Genomic DNA, 21,698 nt, shown 5'->3' with positions numbered 1-21,698 from the left:
TACCACTCGGTCATTGCTCATCCATATATTTACATGTACATATTATTTTTCCATCCCTTTACTTAGATTTGTGTGTATTAGGTAGTTGTTGTGGAATTGTTAGATTACATGTTGATAATGCTACACTGGCGGAACTAGAAGCACAAGCATTTCGCTACACTCGCAATACCATCTGCTAACCATGTGTATGTGACCAATAGAATTTGATTTAAAGCATCTCTTACCTTCCTAGGTTGAAAGTCATATTTGACACAGTGCTGGAAGCCTTTGCCTTTAGACTTCAGCGACGTCACGATCAGACAGTTGCCCACGAAATGTGCAGAGTAGCCGATTCCTTTACTGGTGCGAAAGCTGTAAAAGAAACAGTATCAAAATTACGAGGTGCGAACATTACATTTCTAATTTCAGATTGGCTCCCTCGACTTGAAGTTTCACATTGTAGATACTCAGGAAAAATAATGCATTTCTCTCACTGAAGTAATGATTATCATGTATCTATCAGGTTTATGTCAACCAAACACAATCCACAGCAGAAGGATAATGATAGTAACTATTGTGTCTGTTTCTGACTAATTAAATGATAACTTTTCCACTCTGGTCATTCCTCTCTTTACCTCGCCCTCTCTCTCCCACTCCCTCTCACATTCTCTCCCACTCCCTCTTGTCACGTTCCTGACCGGTTTTCTGTTATTTTGTATGTGTTTGACGGTCAGGGCGTGAGTTTGGGTGGGTAGTCTATGTTATGTGTTTCTATGTTTGTTAATGGGTGACCTGATATGGTTCTCAATTAGAGGCAGGTGGTTTTCATTTCCTCTGAGAGCCATATTAAGGTAGGTGTTTTCACATTGATTGTTGTGGGTGGTTGTCTCCTGTGTCTGTGTATGTCGCACCACACGGGACTGTTTCGGTTGTCGTTCGTGTTTGTAGTCTGTACCTGTTTGTGCGTTCTTCGTGTTTATGTAAGTTCACATGTTTTAGGTCAGTCTACGTCGTTTTGTTATTTTGTAATCTTTTCAAGTGTTATCGTGTTTCATTCGTTCTGTTAATAAATCATTATGGATTACAACGCTGCGTATTGGTCCGACCCTTCTCGCTTCTCCTCTTCAGACGAAGAGGAGGAGAGCACCCGTTACACCTCTCACATTCTCTCCCTCTCACATTCTCTCCCTCTCACATTCTCTCCCACTCCCTCTCTCATTGTTCCAGGCTGTTCCTCTCCACTACTCTCCTCTCCCTTTCATCTCATCCCTCCCCTCCTTATACTCCTCTCCAGTCCCCTCCTCTCCCCTCCTCTCTAGGGACTCCTCTCCCTATCTATCTGGAGTAGTGGTTGATAAACTCTTCTCTTGAGGCTATTGATCTCTCTGTTAATTACCCACAATGCACCACCAGACGTGGGCTGTGGTGGCCAGACATTAGAGTTTACATTAATAGTCGTTACCATTGTACCTCCCCCTTACAGCCCATATACCCTGTCTCTGTACCTCCCTCTGCAGCCTGCCTCTGATCCCAGCCTGTACACACACACACAAGCTTGTACCAGCCTCCACAGTTCAGACCTGGGCTGGTTTTAATCACCCTAATCAGAACTCATTACTCCTTTATACTGCACTACATCATCAGGAGGAATGGAGTCTTCAGACAGAGCTGCTTATAAACTTGAAACCTTGAAAAGTGGATGAAATTAAATACAACTTGTGGTCATAATCTGTTTACTGAGTTAGAGGGAAGGTCAGAGGTCAAACACTAAAAGTTACTGGGTCCCCACTGGGCAGACGTCAGTTCAACGTCTAGTTTTGATTTACATTTGAGTGGTCAACTAACTGAATTCAACAACAACAAAAAATCTTTGGATTTAGGTTAAAAGTTGGGTGGAAAAAATATATACGTTAATTACTTTTTGCAAATCCAATCAGTTTTCCATGTTGATTCAACGTCATCACTTTGAATTGTTTTGTTGAAATGATGTACAAACAATGTCGATTGAACCAGTTTTTGCCCACTAGGTCAGTGCAACAGGTGGGGGGACTGTTTGGGTACTGGTGAAAAGGACAACAGCTTAGATCTCAGAGGTTTCAACCAGGTTGGCTTTGCTAATGATACTGATCAGTAGAGATATGGTTTATATGTCTACTACTCACCAGTAGAGATATGGTTTATATGTCTACTACTCACCAGTAGAGATATGGTTTATATGTCTACTACTCACCAGTAGAGATATGGTTTATATGTCTACTACTCACCAGTAGAGATATGGTTTATATGTACTACTCACCAGTAGAGATATGGTTTATATGTACTACTCACCAGTAGAGATATGGTTTATATGTACTACTCACCAGTAGAGATATGGTTTATATGTCTACTACTCACCAGTAGAGATATGGTTTATATGTACTACTCACCAGTAGAGATATGGTTTATATGTACTACTCACCAGTAGAGATATGGTTTATATGTTTACTACTCACCAGTAGAGATATGGTTTATATGTACTACTCACCAGTAGATATGGTTTATATGTCTACTACTCACCAGTAGAGATATGGTTTATATGTACTACTCACCAGTAGAGATATGGTTTATATGTCTACTACTCACCAGTAGAGATATGGTTTATATGTACTACTCACCAGTAGAGATATGGTTTATATGTACTACTCACCAGTAGAGATATGGTTTATATGTACTACTCACCAGTAGAGATATGGTTTATATGTACTACTCACCAGTAGAGATATGGTTTATATGTACTACTCACCAGTAGAGATATGGTTTATATGTACTACTCACCAGTAGAGATATGGTTTATATGTTTACTACTCACCAGTAGAGATATGGTTTATATGTCTACTACTCACCAGTAGAGATATGGTTTATATGTACTACTCACCAGTAGAGATATGGTTTATATGTTTACTACTCACCAGTAGAGATATGGTTTATATGTACTACTCACCAGTAGAGATATGGTTTATATGTACTACTCACCAGTAGAGATATGGTTTATATGTACTACTCACCAGTAGAGATATGGTTTATATGTTTACTACTCACCAGTAGAGATATGGTTTATATGTCTACTACTCACCAGTAGAGATATGGTTTATATGTCTACTACTCACCAGTAGAGATATGGTTTATATGTTTACTACTCACCAGTAGAGATATGGTTTATATGTCTACTACTCACCAGTAGAGATATGGTTTATATGTACTACTCACCAGTAGAGATATGGTTTATATGTACTACTCACCAGTAGAGATATGGTTTATATGTTTACTACTCACCAGTAGATATGGTTTATATGTTTACTACTCACCAGTAGAGATATGGTTTATATGTCTACTACTCACCAGTAGATATGGTTTATATGTCTACTACTCACCAGTAGAGATATGGTTTATATGTACTACTCACCAGTAGAGATATGGTTTATATGTTTACTACTCACCAGTAGAGATATGGTTTATATGTACTACTCACCAGTAGATATGGTTTATATGTTTACTACTCACCAGTAGAGATATGGTTTATATGTACTACTCACCAGTAGAGATATGGTTTATATGTACTACTCACCAGTAGAGATATGGTTTATATGTTTACTACTCACCAGTAGAGATATGGTTTATATGTCTACTACTCAACAGTAGAGATATGGTTTATATGTACTACTCACCAGTAGAGATATGGTTTATATGTACTACTCACCAGTAGAGATATGGTTTATATGTACTACTCACCAGTAGAGATATGGTTTATATGTACTACTCACCAGTAGAGATATGGTTTATATGTACTACTCACCAGTAGAGATATGGTTTATATGTCTACTACTCACCAGTAGAGATATGGTTTATATGTTTACTACTCACCAGTAGAGATATGGTTTATATGTCTACTACTCACCAGTAGAGATATGGTTTATATGTCTACTACTCACCAGTAGAGATATGGTTTATATGTCTACTACTCACCAGTAGAGATATGGTTTATATGTCTACTACTCACCAGTAGAGATATGGTTTATATGTCTACTACTCACCAGTAGAGATATGGTTTATATGTCTACTACTCACCAGTAGAGATATGGTTTATATGTCTACTACTCACCAGTAGAGATATGGTTTATATGTACTACTCACCAGTAGAGATATGGTTTATATGTACTACTCACCAGTAGAGATATGGTTTATATGTACTACTCACCAGTAGAGATATGGTTTATATGTACTACTCACCAGTAGAGATATGGTTTATATGTCTACTACTCACCAGTAGAGATATGGTTTATATGTCTACTACTCACCAGTAGAGATATGGTTTATATGTCTACTACTCACCAGTAGAGATATGGTTTATATGTCTACTACTCACCAGTAGAGATATGGTTTATATGTACTACTCACCAGTAGAGATATGGTTTATATGTACTACTCACCAGTAGAGATATGGTTTATATGTACTACTCACCAGTAGAGATATGGTTTATATGTACTACTCACCAGTAGAGATATGGTTTATATGTACTACTCACCAGTAGAGATATGGTTTATATGTACTACTCACCAGTAGAGATATGGTTTATATGTACTACTCACCAGTAGAGATATGGTTTATATGTACTACTCACCAGTAGAGATATGGTTTATATGTACTACTCACCAGTAGAGATATGGTTTATATGTACTACTCACCAGTAGAGATATGGTTTATATGTACTACTCACCAGTAGAGATATGGTTTATATGTACTACTCACCAGTAGAGATATGGTTTATATGTACTACTCACCAGTAGAGATATGGTTTATATGTACTACTCACCAGTAGAGATATGGTTTATATGTCTACTACTCACCAGTAGAGATATGGTTTATATGTACTACTCACCAGTAGAGATATGGTTTATATGTACTACTCACCAGTAGAGATATGGTTTATATGTACTACTCACCAGTAGAGATATGGTTTATATGTACTACTCACCAGTAGAGATATGGTTTATATGTACTACTCACCAGTAGAGATATGGTTTATATGTCTACTACTCACCAGTAGAGATATGGTTTATATGTACTACTCACCAGTAGAGATATGGTTTATATGTACTACTCACCAGTAGAGATATGGTTTATATGTACTACTCACCAGTAGAGATATGGTTTATATGTACTACTCACCAGTAGAGATATGGTTTATATGTACTACTCACCAGTAGAGATATGGTTTGTCTTTGTCTACATTGATGTTGTTTAGAGGGTCCATCCTGAACCAGGTGTTGAGAGTGAAGCCGTTCTGGTAAGGCCACTTGGCAATGGGAGGCAGAGCTATGGCCTGGAGAAAGAAAGAAAGAAAGAGACTTATCATAGACTCCAGAGGAAGCGTTATCTCTAAAACAAATAAAGTAACAAACATACTGCTGTCGTGTGATGGTTCTTTAGATGGTGGATGGATGACTCTATGAAGACAAACACTGGATGGAGACGAATTACTCTTTTGCAGATTTAGGAGCCGTTCCCCTGCTTAGACATTGCATGCATCAGCCAATGGGTGCATACCACGCCATTGACAGTGCAGTCAGGCACCAGACTGCTTTACCATATTTTTTTATTTTACCTTTATTTAACCAGGTATGCTAGTTCTCATTTACAACTGCGACCTGGCCAAGATAAAGCAAAGCAGTTCGACACATACAACAACAGAGTTACACATGAAATAAACAAACATACAGTCAATAATACAGTAGAAAAAGGGAGGTAAGGCAATAAGGCAAGATGCTACGCCATCTTGGATTAACTTCTTTGTGGTAGGGGGCAGTATTTTGACATCCGGATGAAAAGCAAGCCCAGAGTAAACTGCCTGCTACTCAGGCCCAGATCCTAGGATATGCATATTATTAGTAGATTTAGATAGAAAACACTCTGTGTTTTGTCGTCTGAGCGCCGTACTCAGATTATTGCAAGGTTTGCTTTTCCATAAAGTTTTTTTGAAATCTGACACAGCGGTTGCATTAAGGAGAAGTGGATCTAAAATTCAATGTGTAACACTTGTATTTTCATAAATTTATTATGACTATTTCTGTAAATTGATGTGGCTCTCTTTAAAATCACTGGATGTTTTGGAACTACTGAACGTAACGCGCCAATGTAAACTGAGATTTTTGGAAATAAATATGAACTTTACCGAACAAAACATACATACATGTACTGTGTAACATGAAGTCCTATGAGTGTCATCTGATGAAGATCATCAAAGGTTAGTGATTAATTTTATCTATATTTCTGCTTTTTGTGACTCCTCTCATTGGCTGGAAAAATGGCTGAGTTTTTCTGTGAATAGGCACTCACTTAACATAATTGTTTGGTTTGCTTTCGTCGTAAAGCCTATTTGAAATCGGACACTCTGGCTGGATTTACAACAAGTGTATCTTTAAAATGGTGTAATATACAGTGAGGGAAAAAAATATTTGATCCCCTGCTGATTTTGTACGTTTGCCCACTGACAAAGAAATGATCAGTCTATAATTTTAATGGTAGGTTTATTTGAACAGTGAGAGACAGAATAACAACAACAAAAATCCAGAAAAACGCATGTCAAAAATGTTATAAATTGATTTGCATTTTAATGAGGGAAATAAGTATTTGACCCCTCTGCAAAACATGACTTAGTACTTGGTGGCAAAACCCTTGTTGGCAATCACAGAGGTCAGACGTTTCTTGTAGTTGGCCACCAGGTTTGCACACATCTCAGGAGGGATTTTGTCCCACTCCTCTTTGCAGATCTTCTCCAAGTCATTAAGGTTTCGAGGCTGACGTTTGGCAACTCGAACAGCTGATTTCTCGTATTATAGAACAGTGACAGATACGTACAGTTGATGTATAACTTTATTCACTAATCACACAAACAAAAACATAATTTATTTTCAGTGTATAATAAGAGGGAATGTCCACATCACCAGGCTAGCCCAGCCCAGCCTAGCCCAGCCCAGCCCAGCCCAGCCCAGCGTGTAAAGTCTTACCGCAGCACTGCGTCCGGGGAAGTTGAAGAAAGTGTCTGGACCGTGTCTCTGAGGCATCTGGTTCAGAACAGACAGCAGCTTCACTGCATGCCTCGGCTGAAGTGGAGAGATGGTGGTAGGAGAGAGGAGAAGAGATGGAGGGAGGAGAGAGAGAAGAGATTGCGAGACGAGAGAGAGAAGAGATGGCGAGAATAGAGAGAGAAGAGAAAGAGGGAGGAGAAAGGGAAGAGGAAAGATGGAGAAGAGAGCAAAGAGATGGAGGGAAGAGACAAAGTGGGGACATGAAGGGACATAAAGGGAAGAGAGAAGAAACGAGGGAAGAGATGAGGAAAGAGAGAAAGAGGTGATATAGGGATGAGATGGAGAGAATATTGTATATGAGCCATGTTCATCACATACAACAGATGATTATAACCCCAACTTGTAACCTCTCCTTCTCCTCCCATGACTTACCCAGAGTCCTCTACTCCTACAACTTACCCAGAGTCCTCGGTCTCCCCTCAGCATACTGAACAGCAGTTTGAGCTCCTTCACTGTGATGCTGTAGCTGGCCAGCACTCCAAACATATCCACCAGCAGGTCTACAGACAGACACACACACACACAGTAGTGTTGAGTTGGTACTTCAATTTCCTCACTGGCAGATAGGGGTTAATTATTTACTGTAAAAAATCCACAATAGAAACATGCCCTCATATTTCACAATAGAATTAAAAAGAGTTGAAAAGTGCCAAGCCTTTAGTTTGCCATCTGAAATTAAATTCAGTCTCATTATAAAACACACTGTGACTAATGATATTTTCTCTTTTCAATCTTTCCTCTCCTTTAAGCCAGAGGAATTTCAATATGCTTAAAATATTAACTTAATCCACATCCATCCACCTAGCACGCTGCAGTGGGTACTGTAGTGTACTGTACTGCAGGCTTACTATAGGCACCTGGCCATGGAACAAGCTCTATGGACTATTTTTTGTGTATGTGTGTGTGTATTTGTGTGCATGCGGGCGTGTGTTCCTTTACCTGCGATCATGTCGTCAACGGAGCTCATCTTCAGCAGCACCTGCTCTATGAGGCCCACCTCAGTGCTGGTCTGGAGGTTACGGACACTCTTCTTGAGGATGGCTGTGAACATGGACCACACCTCAGCCTGGCAGGTCACATCACAGTGCTCCAACAGCTCCACCATACAGCCCAGGCTCTCTGCCGCCGCTATGATGAAGTTCTGCTCCAGGTCAAACTCACCCCCCACCAGCTGGAGAGGAGAGATGTAGGGAGGGGAGGGAGAGGAGGGAAGGGAAGGGATGGAGAGGTAGTATGAGATTAACAGACATGATTGCCAGTTCAGTAAGAGAGAGGAGGCCTTTTCCTCTACGAGACAGTGATTGTATTACAAAAGGCTCAGAAATACGAAGGGTTGTAATGTAAAATCCCATGTTGGTTGGAAAGTGGAAGGGAAAGGGCTTACCGATCAACCAACAATCCATATTTCTATTCTTGAAGCTCAACAGGCAATTAATTGGTCGCCTCTAGTAGCGCGAACACACAAAGAACACACAGAGAACACACAGAGAACACACAGAGGCTGCATCATGACTGGTGGGCATGGAAGCAGCCATGCAGAAAATAGGGTCAGAAACTCTCCAGGTACCATCACTGGGACTGACAGGACAAAGCCTGCAGGAAATAAGGTAAGAACTAATAGCAGATCTAACGAAAGAGAGAGAGAGAGAGAGAGCGAAAGCCCGTGCAAGAGAGAGGGGGAGGGTAATAAGCAATCTGATGTGGTTCAATGGCCAAGCTGTTCAGAAAACCGACCTCTATAAAGCAGAGCTTACAGTAACAAACCCTTGCTAAATATAGACCGTGTTCACACTGTTGCACACTGAACAGACTACCTGGGTCCAACAAAATGCACATGTCCTCTCATCTCCCTACCCCACCATCTTCTCTTCTCCTCTTCTTCTATCCTTCTCCTCACCCCTGTATTATCCTCGCTACTCTGCTTTGTCTTTTCATTTATTTATCCCTCATTCTATTTAGGTAGAACTCAGCTCCAGTTGTCACACCCTGATCTGTTTCACCTGTCTTTGTGCTTGTCTCCATCCCCCTCCAGCTGTCGCCCACCTTCACATTATCCCTTGTGTATTTATACCGGTGTTCTCGGTTTGTCTGTTGCCAGTTCGTCTTTTCTTACCAGCGTGCTTCCCCGTCTTCCTTTTTCTCAAGTCTGTTTTCCTAGTTTTCCCTGCCCTGACCCTGAGCCTGTTTTCAATAAATCATTTGAGAACTGTACTATCTGCCTCCCGTGTCCGCATCTGGGTCATATCCTGAGTCGTGATACCAGTAGTAATTATTTTTATTATAAAAGGCACCAATGTGTACCTGTCTGGTACTAGAGTACAGGGCCCAGGGAAAGTATTCCTGTGGAATTTAACATCTTGACAAAAACTTTCTTTTCAATGAGAGGAATTGATTTTCAGAGCAGACTGTGTGCAGTTGAAGTTAGGATAAAAACAGGACCGGCTCAATCATGTTTATTTACTTTCTTCTCTACACCAGAGAACCAGGATTCTGACTAAGAACAAGCTTCTCCATTACATTGTGGGTTGAGCAAACAACCTCAACATTTTTACTGCAAATAGATTGGCAGGCTAGTAGGCCATGGTATAGAGAGAGATAGAGACAAAGAGCCCTGCATCTCTCTCTCCTACAGTACCTCTCCATCCCTCCCTCCATTCACAGACAGTAAGCAGCAGACTAATTACAGTTTTACATCCTAGTAATCTGCAGCCATTGTGCTCAGAGAGGAGGAGGAGAGGTATAGATTAAGACATGGGATGCGTCCCCAATGACACCCTATTCCCTATTTAGTGCTCTGGTTAAAAGTCTCTAGTCAAAAGTAGTGCACTAAATAGGGAATAGAGTGGTATTTGTAACGTAAATATGGACACAGATTAGCCATTTAGGCTGCGTTTAAACAGGCAGCCCAATTCAGATCTTTTTTCATTAATTGGTCTTTCGACCAATCAGATCAGCTCTGAAAAAGATCTGATGTGAAAAGATCTGTTGTGATTGGTCAAAATAACAATTAGTGGAAAAAGATCAGAATTGGGACGCCTGTCTAAACGTAGCCTTAGAAGCTTTCAGCCTCTCACTCACATAGCCAGTCAGACTGTTAGAGTAATTATACCAGTCATTACACACACCACTTTAACCACTTCAACTGGCTCAACCATGCTACAGCATAATCAATGCTAAGAACTTAATGGAAGAAAATGTATACAGGTATCCTTGTATACCTTTAGCTTGAAAGTTTGTTTAAACTATACGTAAGAAGAACTTAAGGGTTGTCAAAGACTCAGCAGATTCAGAAATGTAGGTACATTGTGTAAGCCTGAGGTATGCCAGAGGCAAGGAGAGTTAACATGATGTACATTGGATGTACTGTACAGCAGTAGAGCTGAATGTCTGCATTCTAAACTCCAGGGATGTGTCCTAAATAGCACCCTATTCCATATATAGTGCACTACTTTTGACCAGAGCCATTTGGGACATCAAAAATGGAATTAGGGTGCTCCTATAAACCAGTGAGAGGACAGCAGAGAGGAGAGAGCAGAGAACAAGGATACAGGGAGTCTAATCATCAACAAAATCTTGAAGTTGAAAATAACACGTTGTGCAGTGCAAAGCCTTTTTTTACAGTGTGATGGGGTATCTTTAATTGATCACGATCTGCTGGTTGGATGAAAGACAGAATAACTACTTTTTAACCTGAAATGTTTAGTATGCACAGCAGTGCCACTGCTTCTATTAGCAGAATAACACTTTCATTTACAATCTCTTTTGGATTAAAAACCATCTTCAAATCAGATTCTTGATTAGGTCCCACAATCACCCAGGCACCAGATGTCTCTGTGTGAGTAGCTGCATTAAGAATGAGCAGAATGTATAATGAGCAGAATGTATAATGAGCAGAATCTATATTGGAAACATACAGTCTGGTTACACATAACAATGTACCTCGTCCACCATCTAAGATTACAGTATCTGTTAAGGATTACTGGAAGCAACAGGCTACATATAGCTATAGATGGCAGCTTAGCTTAACATAATATGCGATGAGAAAAACAACAACATTCCATATGGGCAGTGACAGAAATTATACACGTTTCATTTTAACTCTACAGGCCACTCACTTTCTCTCACTACAACCTGTCCCTCTCTCCCTATCCCCTCTCACGCTCAGTCTCTACCTCTCCCAACCTCTCCTTCACTCTATTCGCTCCATCTTTCTGTGTATTAAAATCCTCACCATTGATCTCTGTTACACTTAACATCCTGATCAGTGATGAAGTTCCTTTCTCCTGACTGCATCTTGGCAGGATTACGAACCAGAGAAAGAGAGAGAGAGGGGGTGGGAGATAGAGGGAGAGACTCCTGGTCACCATGGTGACGGCAGTAGGTTGGACTAGAAACGTAATCTTCTGTAGGTTTCCAGTCTAAACAGTGGACAGCAAATCGGGTAAAAAAAAATAGAAGTTAATTCCTATTTTCAGCTGTTGGTGAGAATGAACAGAGGAGAGAAGGAGGAGGAATATCCGTGCATTATGTCAAGATCAATAATAAAATAAATACACAGCTGCTCCAAAAGAATACACAGCTGCTCCATACTAAGAGACATCCCATTGTGAAGGCTCAGGCTATACTGCTGTATCCAGCATCAGAGTACATCAGCGGAAGTAGACAAAAAATGCTGGTGTGTTGTTTCTGTTTCCTTGTCATCCTTAATAAAAATAAAAGCTGGTGGACTTTGACGTTCAGTTCTTCCATTGGTGCAGCAGAGAATGAGTACAGCAGCCATGCAGCAGCAAACCTTCTGGAAAATAATTTGACGAGTCGCTCAAAGATCAGAAAAGGTCTACACCAAGTCACAGTGATAATAGAACAGCACAAGACCAGGGTTGTTTCCAGAAATGGTACCATATTCCCTTTATACTGCACTACATAGGGAATAGGATGTCATTTGGGACACAACCCAGGGCTAGAGCAGAACGGATCAGGTCAGCCTGATAGTGTGTAAAGTACTTAAGCCTCTCTCTGTCTTTCTGACACTGTGACATGTACAGTACTGTTCAGTACTCTGCAGGAGTGTGATCTAACACAGTCACTCCAGTAGTCTGAGGGGGTAAACCCAGGGCTCTTCTCTCCCTCTTCGAGACCTGACAAAATGTCACGACTAGAAAGGCCAGGCTCCCGCTCAGCCCAGTCCAAGCGCTTCACTGTCCTGACACCACTATGGAGAAACCAGCTTCCCCCTGAAGCTAGGACAGCAGAGTCCTTGCCCAATGTTACCTCAGCAATTGTGGGGCACTGAGCAAATTGTAGGTCTTGTGAGCAGAAACTTGAACGCTGTGAGAATTTTGTGCAACTTCTGGCACGCGTTTACAGTGAAGACTGAGGCTTTACAGTTTTAGACAGTAGCCAATAGGCTATTGTGGCTATTTGAGCATAATGTAGGCCTACCAACAAAACCAATGGAGCAAATCCCATAACATTTTCACATGGAAATAGCTTTTGATTTCTATGATATGGGACGACCCACCCACTCTGTCTGCCGAATTCCTTCTCTTTGCTCTTGTTTTCCTTAATAGGATGTCGATGGGCGGAGCCAGGACGGTTATCAGCAAAATGGGACACACCTGGGCTCAAACAAACATTGAATTAATAAAGCTGCACACAAACATGTCCTCTTTTTTACTTTCTTGAGTAAGGCAGCTCCAAAATGCAGGTGTTTCAGCCTAGCTCAGTGCTTTCTATGGTGGTGGTGCAGCCAGCGGGAAAATACGGAGCGTAGGTGTTGGTAATGTTCTATAGTTGCACCATGATTAGCTCAGTGTTCTCACTATGTCACCACCAAGTCTAAGGTTAGACCTTGAAAATTCAAGCCCCTTGGTTGCTGCCATAGAGTTACACTAGAAGTGCCCATCCAAGAAAGCTAAAGATCATTGGTCACAGATAAAATTGTCAAATTCTATTATATCTACAGTAGCTTTGATTGGACTGATCATGTAAAACATCATACTTACAAAATCGTAGCTAGCAGTCATCATGAATCAAGTCGACAAATTTACTGGCAAATCATTTTTAATCCTTGTCATATGAAGATAAATAATGATAATAAATTATAGATAAAACGTATAGGTGCTCATCGCCCATAAACATTACACAACAAGTTGGCAATTGCAAATTCAACAATGAGTGGTTTGGAAATAGTCAGTGAAAGTGGCTAACTGCAAGCATTGCAAAGCATTCACTAGCCTGCTATTCAGTGGAGTGGCTGCATGGTCCCAAATCTGGGATTAAGTTTAAAATGATAAACATTCAACATTGGCCATGCTGTCAACACAACTGTTAACTCAGAACTGCGAAAACTTGACTTCAGTGAGTTCAAGACAGGAAATTCCTGGAAAAACTAGCTCCGACAGGGAAATACGTTTTGAACGGTCATCCAACTCGGAATTGTAAATCAAATCGCCACTGGTTGATCTATATAGTGCAAACTAATGGGGCGAACTCATTCAAGTTCAATCTCTTCTGTCTCTGCGCGGCATGGCATTTCTACTGTGCGGCAGTCCTGGAGGAGGTGCACAGTTTAGAGTGAACGTTGTCCCTGCCCACCTTCCGAAAATATCTGAAGCCCTACCTCTTCAAAAGAGTATCTTAATAATCCCACAGCACCACATCCACATGCCCGACCCTGACCACTCTCCCTTGACTAAGTAAGAGAGGGATATAGAGATGGAGAGGCAGAGAGAAGGAAAGAGAATAAGAGAGAGGAGAGGAAAGAGAGTCAGGGAGAGAGGGAAAGAGTCAAGTAGAGGGGGAAAGAGTCAAGTAGAGGGGGAAAGAGAGCGAGGGAGAGGGGGAAAGAGAGTCAGGGAGAGGGAGAAAGAGAATGAGGGAGAGGGAGAAAGAGAGCAAGGGAGAGGTGGAAAGAGTCAAGGAGAGGGGGAAAGAGAGTCAAGGAGAGGGGGAAAGAGAGAGTCAAGGAGAGGGTGAAAGAGAGCGAGAGAGAGGGGGAAGAGAGCGAGGAAGAGGAGGAAAGAGAGCGAGGGAGAGGAGGAAAGAGAGCGAGGGAGAGAGAGAGATTAGATATAGAAATGGGTTTATTGCTCCTGATTAATCGGCTGAACATCGCTAATGAACAACACTGTGAGCAACACACACACATACACACACACACACAGTGTGTCTGCCAGACTGTGTAGTAGTGTGAATAGTAGGACACCACAGCTGCTCTGATGCTCTGGGGACTAGAACCACTTCCTCATTCCAATATAATGTAAATGAATTCATTCATTTGCATAACTGGCAGAACAGCCTTGTGCGAGTAAATGCACCAGGCAAAACCCACAAATTAAACCCCTTTTGTAGCTGTCATGGTCTATACTCTAATCAGCAGGACGTCAACGTCATACACACACCAAAACACATATATGGTGTAGTCCCAGCGTACTAGCCATGTAACACCAGAAAGGAAACAGTCTTTTAAACAACAGCTTTGATGAATGTGTGTAAACTAGGCCATGATGCTACTGTGAACAGAGCACATATCTGAGAGCCCAGTTACACACTGGTTTGCCCTTTAAAACAAGCCACAACCCACCTCCTGCTTCCTGCTTCCTGCAGCCAAACCTTCCCTCTCCTCCTTGCTGATCATCACTACATCATCCAGACACCTGATCCTCTTGGCTTGGACTACACATCTGCTGTCAGGGGGGGGGGGGGGGGGGGTCACAGTTTCTCAACACAGTTTTGTTCCAGCCCTGCACACGCACACATGATCAAAGGGCTAGATGATGAGTTGAGTGGTTGAATCAGACGGGTTTGCGCAGGGCTAGAGCAACAATGTGTGCACTGAACGGGAAAGTAGGGACGACAGTGAAATGTTGATGCACGTTTAAACAGAGCATTGTGCATAACCCCAGCACTGAGAAACAGCAGAGCCCAGCGAGGTAGTGTGACTGGATTACAGATTAACATGCAGCATGTGATCATGATCACACCGGGGTGGACAAACACAGGAACAACACAAAGGACAGGTCAACACCAGAGATTAGAGGATTAGTGATTACAGTCATATTATTGTTGAGACATACACACGTGATCCTGTCTGATCTATACAGTATAATCTTCTCCATGCATTTATGTGGACATATAGATGGTCCAGAATGATCAACTCCACTGCTCAATCAGGTGTGATCTATGGCAGATCTATTTAAAGTTAATGGGGCATCACATTGCTCTGCTCCCTGACCCAGCATCATTAACAGCTGGCCCGCCCCTGTTCATCATGAGAAAAAAGATGTCTGTCCATGTGTGGGAGTTTCTACCTCCCTTGCTACTACACGCACGCGCATGCACACAGACACACAAATGCACGCACACACACACGCACACACTTCCTCCTGTCCTCCCCATCCTGCTCTCCTCCAGGCCTGTAGCATTCTATCACCTGATTCGGTTGCTGCAATTACTTTCAGGAAACATTATATCAAATCAGCAGTCCCTTTGTGAGGGCTAAAAGGACCTGGGTGATTTATTGAACAGGAACAGAACAGGAAGGTAGTCTCTGCAGCAGAGAGGAGATATCTTGAGTACCAACAACTTAACCTAGAGAGGGAAGAGGGAGGAGAGAAGAAGGAGAGAGGGAGGAAAGAGGGAGTCTAATTACCAGGGAGGAGAGAGTGATAGGAAGAGGGATAGAAGGGGAGAGGGGGAGGAGAGATGGAGGAGAGAGGGAGGAGAGATGGAGGAAAGAGGGAGTCTAATTACCAGGGAGGAGAGAGTGATAGGAAGAGGGATAGAAGGGGAGAGGGGGAGGAGAGATGGAGGAGAGAGGGAGGAGAGATGGAGGAAAGAGGGAGTCTAATTACCAGGGAGGAGAGAGTGAGAGGAAGAGGGATAGAAGGGGAGAGGGGGAGGAGAGATGGAGGAGAGGGAGGAGAGATGGAGGAGAGAGGGAGGAGAGATGGAGGGAGAGGGACTGGGGAAGAACAGAAGTAGTTTAATCACCTTCTCTCCACATAATAAATCAGGGGGAAAATGAAAGATTTTAAATCCCAGCCTGTTTCATTTATCTAGCTTAATGCTTACTGCTAACATTACCTGTAGAAGCACGAGTATCATGACATCGACTATCTGAAAGGAAATCAAATAATGTCCATAAAATATTGCAATAAATGGAATGTTCTATCATTGTCGAAGGTACACAAGAAGATTATCAAGGTAACCATAAATCCTGGAAAGAAACCATTGTATCAAAACCCAACCCACAACGCAATTAGAGGAGAAAGGAAATCTAGCAGATCTCTAGAGGAGCCTTGATGATGTGCCATGACCAATAGTGACTACAATTTCGATTTGTTTAACACTTTTTTGGTTACTACATGATTCAATATGTTATTTCATAGTTTTGATGTCTTCACTATTATTCTACAATGTAGAAAATGTAAAAATAAAGAGAAACCATTGAATGAGTAGGTGTGTCCAAACTTGACTGGTACTGTATACAGTGCCTTGCAAACGTATTCATCCCACTTCGTGTTTTTCCTGTTTTGTTGCATTCCAACCTATAATTTAAATTGATTTTTATTTGGATTTCATGTAATGGACATACACAAAATAGCCCAAATTGGTGATGTGAAATGAAAAACATTATCAAACGGAAAAGTGGTGCGTTCATATGTATTCACCCCCTTTTCTATGAAACCCCTAAATAAGATCTGGTGCAACCAATTACCTTCAGAAGTCACATAATTAGTTAAATAAAGTTCAACTGTGTGCAATCTAAGTGTCACATGATCTCAGTATATATATATATACACTGCTCAAAAAAATAAAAGGGAACACTTAAACAACACAATGTAACTCCAAGTCAATCACACTTCTGTGAAATCAAACTGTCCACTTAGGAAGCAACACTGATTGACAATAAATTTCACATGCTGGTGTGCAAATGGAATAGACAAAAGGTGGAAATTATAGGCAATTAGCAAGACACCCCCAATAAAGGAGTGGTTCTGCAGGTGGTGACCACAGACCACTTCTCAGTTCCTATGCTTCCTGGCTGATGTTTTGGTCACTTTTGAATACTGGCGGTGCTTTCACTCTAGTGGTAGCATGAGACGGAGTCTACAACCCACACAAGTGGCTCAGGTAGTGCAGCTCATCCAGGATGGCACATCAATGCGAGCTGTGGCAAGAAGGTTTGCTGTGTCTGTCAGCGTAGTGTCCAGAGCATGGAGGCGCTACCAGGAGACAGGCCAGTACATCAGGAGATGTGGAGGAGGCCGTAGGAGGGCAACAACCCAGCAGCAGGACCGCTACCTCCGCCTTTGTGCAAGGAGGAGCACTGCCAGAGCCCTGCAAAATTACCTCCAGCAGGCCACAGATGTGCATGTGTCAGCATATGGTCTCACAAGGGGTCTGAGGATCTCATCTCGGTACCTAATGGCAGTCAGGCTACCTCTGGCGAGCACATGGAGGGCTGTGCGGCCCCACAAAGAAATGCCACCCCACACCATGACTGACCCACCGCCAAACCGGTCATGCTGGAGGATGTTGCAGGCAGCAGAACGTTCTCCACGGCGTCTCCAGACTCTGTCACGTGTCACATGTGCTCAGTGTGAACCTGCTTTCATCTGTGAAGAGCACAGGGCGCCAGTGGCGAATTTGCCAATCTTGGTGTTCTCTGGCAAATGCCAAACGTCCTGCACGGTGTTGGGCTGTAAGCACAACCCCCACCTGTGGACGTCGGGCCCTCATACCACCCTCATGGAGTCTGTTTCTGACCGTTTGAGCAGACACATGCACATTTGTGGCCTGCTGGAGGTCATTTTGCAGGAAACACGTGCCGTCATCATTGCTTTGCACAAAAAAGGGCTTCACAGGCAAGGATATTGCTGCCAGTTGATTGCACCTAAATCACCCATTTATCGTATCATCAAGAACTTAAAGTAGAGCGGTTCATTTGTTGTGAAGAAGGCTACAGGGCGCCCAAGAAAGTTCATCAAGCACCAGGACTGTCTCCTAAAGTTGATTCAGCTGCGGGATCGGGGCACCACCAGTACGGAGCTTGCTCAGGAATGGCAGCAGGCAGGTGTGAGTGCATCTGCATGCACAGTGAGGTGAAGACTTTTAGAGGATGGCCTGGTGTCAAGATGGGCAGCAAAGAAGCCACTTCTCTCCAGGAAAAACATCAGGGACAGACTGATATTCTGCAAAAGGTACAGGGATTGGACTGCTGAGGACTGGGGTAAAGTAATTTTCTCTGATGAATCTACTTTCCGATTGTTTGGGGCATCCGGAAAAAAGCTTGTCCGGAGAAGACAAGGTGAGCGCTACCATCAGTCCTGTGTCATGCCAACAGTAAAGCATCCTGAGACCATTCATGTGTGGGGTTGCTTCTCAGCCAAGGGAGTGGGCTCACTCACAATTTTGCCTAAGAACACAGCCATGAATAAAGAATGGTACCAACAAATCCTCCGAGAGCAACTTCTCCCAACCATCCAGGAACAGTTTGGTGATGAACAATGCCTTTTCCAGCATGATGGAGCACCTTGCCATAAGGCAAAAGTGATAACTATGTGGCTCGGGGAACAAAACATTGATATTTTGGGTCCATGGCCAGGAAACTCCCCAGACCTTAATACCATTGAGAACTTGTGGTCAATCCTCAAGAAGCGGGTGGACAGACAAAACCCCACAAATTCTGACAAACTCCAAGCATTGATTATGCAAGAATGGGCTGCCATCAGTCAGGATGTGGCCCAGAAGTTAATTGACAGCATGCTAGGGCGGATTGCAGAGGTCTTGAAAAAGAAGGGTCAACAATGCAAATATTGACTCTTTGTATCAACTTCATGTAATTGTCAATAAAAGCCTTTGACACTTATGAAATGCTTGTAATTATACTTCAGTATTCCATAGTAACATCTGACAAAAATATCTAAAGACACTGAAGCAGCAAACTTTGTGAAAATGTATATTTGTGTCATTCTCAAAACTTTTGGCCACGACTGATATATATATGTATATATACTGTATATACCTACATACATACATACATTCACACACACAAAAGTATGTGGACACCCCCTCAATAGAGTGAATTCGGCTATTTCAGCCAGACTGGTGGCTGACAGTTGTATTAAATCGAGCACAGTCATGCAATGGCCATAGACAAACGTTGGCAGTAGAATGGCCTTACTGAAGACCTCTGTGACATTCAACGTGGCACCGTTATATGATGCCGCCTTTCCAACAAGTCAGTTCATCAAATTTCTGCCCTTCTAGAGCTGCCCCTGTCAACGGAAAGTGCTGTTATTGTGAAGTGGAAACGTCTAGGCGCAACAACAGCTCAGCCACGAAGTGGTAGGCCACAAGCTAACAAAACAGGGATGCTGAGTGCTGAAGCGCGTAGCTGAAAAAAATAGTCTGTCCTCGGTTGCAACACTCACTACCGAGTTCCAAACTGCCTCTGGAAGCAACCTCAGCAAAATAACTGTTTGTCGGGAGCTACATGAAATGGGTTTCCATGGCTGGGCAGCCACACACAAGCCTAAGATCACCATGCACAATGCCAAGTGTTGGCTGTAGTGGTGTAAAGCTTGCCGCTGTTGGACTCTGGAGCACTGGAAATCCGTTCTCTGGAGAGGTGAATCATTAATTGTGCTTCACCATCTGACGGACAAATCTGGGATTGGCGGATGCCAGGAGAACACTACCTGCCCAATGCATAGTGCCAACAGTAAATTTTGGTGGAGGAGGAATAATGGTCTGGGCTGTTTGTCATAGTTCGGGCTAGGCCCCTTAGTTACAGTGAAGGGAAATCTTAATGCTACAGCATACAATGACATTCTAGGCGATTCTGTGCTTCCAACTTTGTGGCAACAGTTTGGGTAAGGACCTTTCCTGTTTCAGCATGACAATGCCCCCGTGCACAAAGCGAGGTCCATACAGAAATGGTTTGTCGAGATCGGTGTGGAAGAACTTGAATTCAACCTCATCGAACACGTTTGTGATGAAATGGAATGCCAATTGCGAGCCAGGCCTAATCACCCAACATCAGTGCCCGACCTCACTAATGCTCATGGCTGAAGGTAAGAAAATCCCTTCAGAAATGTTCCAACATCTACTGGAAAGCCTTACCAGAAGAGTGAAGCCTATTATAGCAGCAAAGGGGGGGGCGACTCCATATTAATGCCCATGAATTTGGAGGGTGATGTTCGACGAGCAGGTGCCCACATACTTTTGGTCATGTAGTATGTGTATATATACACACACACCAGTCAAAGGTTTGGACACACTTACTCATTCAAGGGATTTTCTACATTGTAGAATAATAGTGAAGATAATCAAAACTATGAAATAACACATATGGAATCATGTAGAAACCCCCAAAATTGTTAAACAAATCAAAATATATTATATTTTAGATTCTTCAAAGTAGCCACCCTTTGCACACTATTTACATTCTCTCAACCAGCTTCATGAGGTAGTCACCTGGAATGCATTTCAATTAACAGGTGTGCATTGTAAAAGTTAATTTGTGGAATTTATTTTCTTCTTAATGCGTTTGAGCCAATCAGTTGTGTTGTGACAAGGTAGGTGTGATATACAGAAGATAGACCTATTTGGTAAAAGACCAAGTCCATATTATGGCAAGAACAGCTCAAATAATCAAAGAGAAATGACAGTAAATCATTACTTTAAGACAAAGGTCAGTCAATGCAAAAAAACTCAAAAACATTGAACATTTCTTCAAGTGCAGTGGCAAAAACCATCAAGCGATATGATGAAACTGGCTCTCATGAGGACCGCCACAGGAAAGGAAGACCCAGAGATACCTCTGCTGCAGAGGATAAGTTCATTAGAGTTACCAGCCACAGAAATGGCAGCCCAAATAAATGCTTCACAGAGTTCAAGTAACACACACATCTCGACATCAGCTGTTCAGAGGAGACTGCGTGAATCAGGCCTTCATGGTCGAATTGCTGCAAAGAAACCACTACTAAAGGACGTCAATAAGAAGAAGAGCCATGTTTGGGCCAAGAAACACGAGCAATGGACATTAGACCGGTGGAAGTCTGTCCTTTGGTCTGATGAGTCCAAACTTTAGATTTTTGGTTCCAACCACGTGTCTTTGTGAGACGCAGAGTAAATGAACGGATGATCTCTGCATGTGTAGTTCCCACCATGAAGCATGGAGGAGGAAGTGTGATGGGGTGGGGGTGCTTTGCAGAGTGAAGGAAAAGCAGCCAACAAGTGCTTAGCATATGTGGGAAATCCGTCAAGACTGTTGGAAAAGCATTCCAGGTGAAGCTGGTTGAGACAATGCCAAGAGTGTGCAAAGCTGTCATCAAGGCAAAGGGTGGCTACTTTGAAGAATCTATGATTTGAATATCACTTTGTTGGTTACTACATGAATCCATATGTGTTATTTCATAGTTTGCATGTCTTCACTATTATTCCACAATGTAGAAAATAGTAAAAATATTGAAAAACCCTTGAATAAATTGATGCGTCCAAACTTTGGGCTGGGCTGGGCAGGCGGGCAGGCAGGCGGGCAGGTAGGCAGGCAGGCAGGTAGGTATGTGCCTTAGGAAAGTGTT

At 42.4% G+C, this 21,698-nt stretch overlaps 1 protein-coding gene across 4 annotated transcripts in view; it reads right to left on the bottom strand.

Annotated features, from left to right (window-relative positions):
- LOC139548896 (neurobeachin-like) overlaps window positions 1-21,698 on the bottom strand; it is a 354,477-nt gene that overhangs the window by 285,791 nt on the left and 46,988 nt on the right. For all 4 annotated transcript variants that reach the window (XM_071358831.1, XM_071358832.1, XM_071358833.1 and 1 more), the window contains exons 2-6: window positions 8,044-8,275; window positions 7,504-7,604; window positions 7,024-7,119; window positions 5,218-5,339; window positions 225-351 (exon numbers count right to left, since the gene is read on the bottom strand). In XM_071358831.1, coding sequence (XP_071214932.1) covers window positions 225-351; window positions 5,218-5,339; window positions 7,024-7,119; window positions 7,504-7,604; window positions 8,044-8,275 — 678 coding nt within the window. The remainder of the gene's footprint in view (window positions 1-224; window positions 352-5,217; window positions 5,340-7,023; window positions 7,120-7,503; window positions 7,605-8,043; window positions 8,276-21,698) is intronic.

The sequence above is a fragment of the Salvelinus alpinus genome, chromosome 22 (assembly GCF_045679555.1).
Source record: "Salvelinus alpinus chromosome 22, SLU_Salpinus.1, whole genome shotgun sequence".
In the NCBI taxonomy this organism is placed as follows: domain Eukaryota; kingdom Metazoa; phylum Chordata; class Actinopteri; order Salmoniformes; family Salmonidae; genus Salvelinus; species Salvelinus alpinus.
This window is presented reverse-complemented; position numbering and strand designations above follow the sequence as displayed.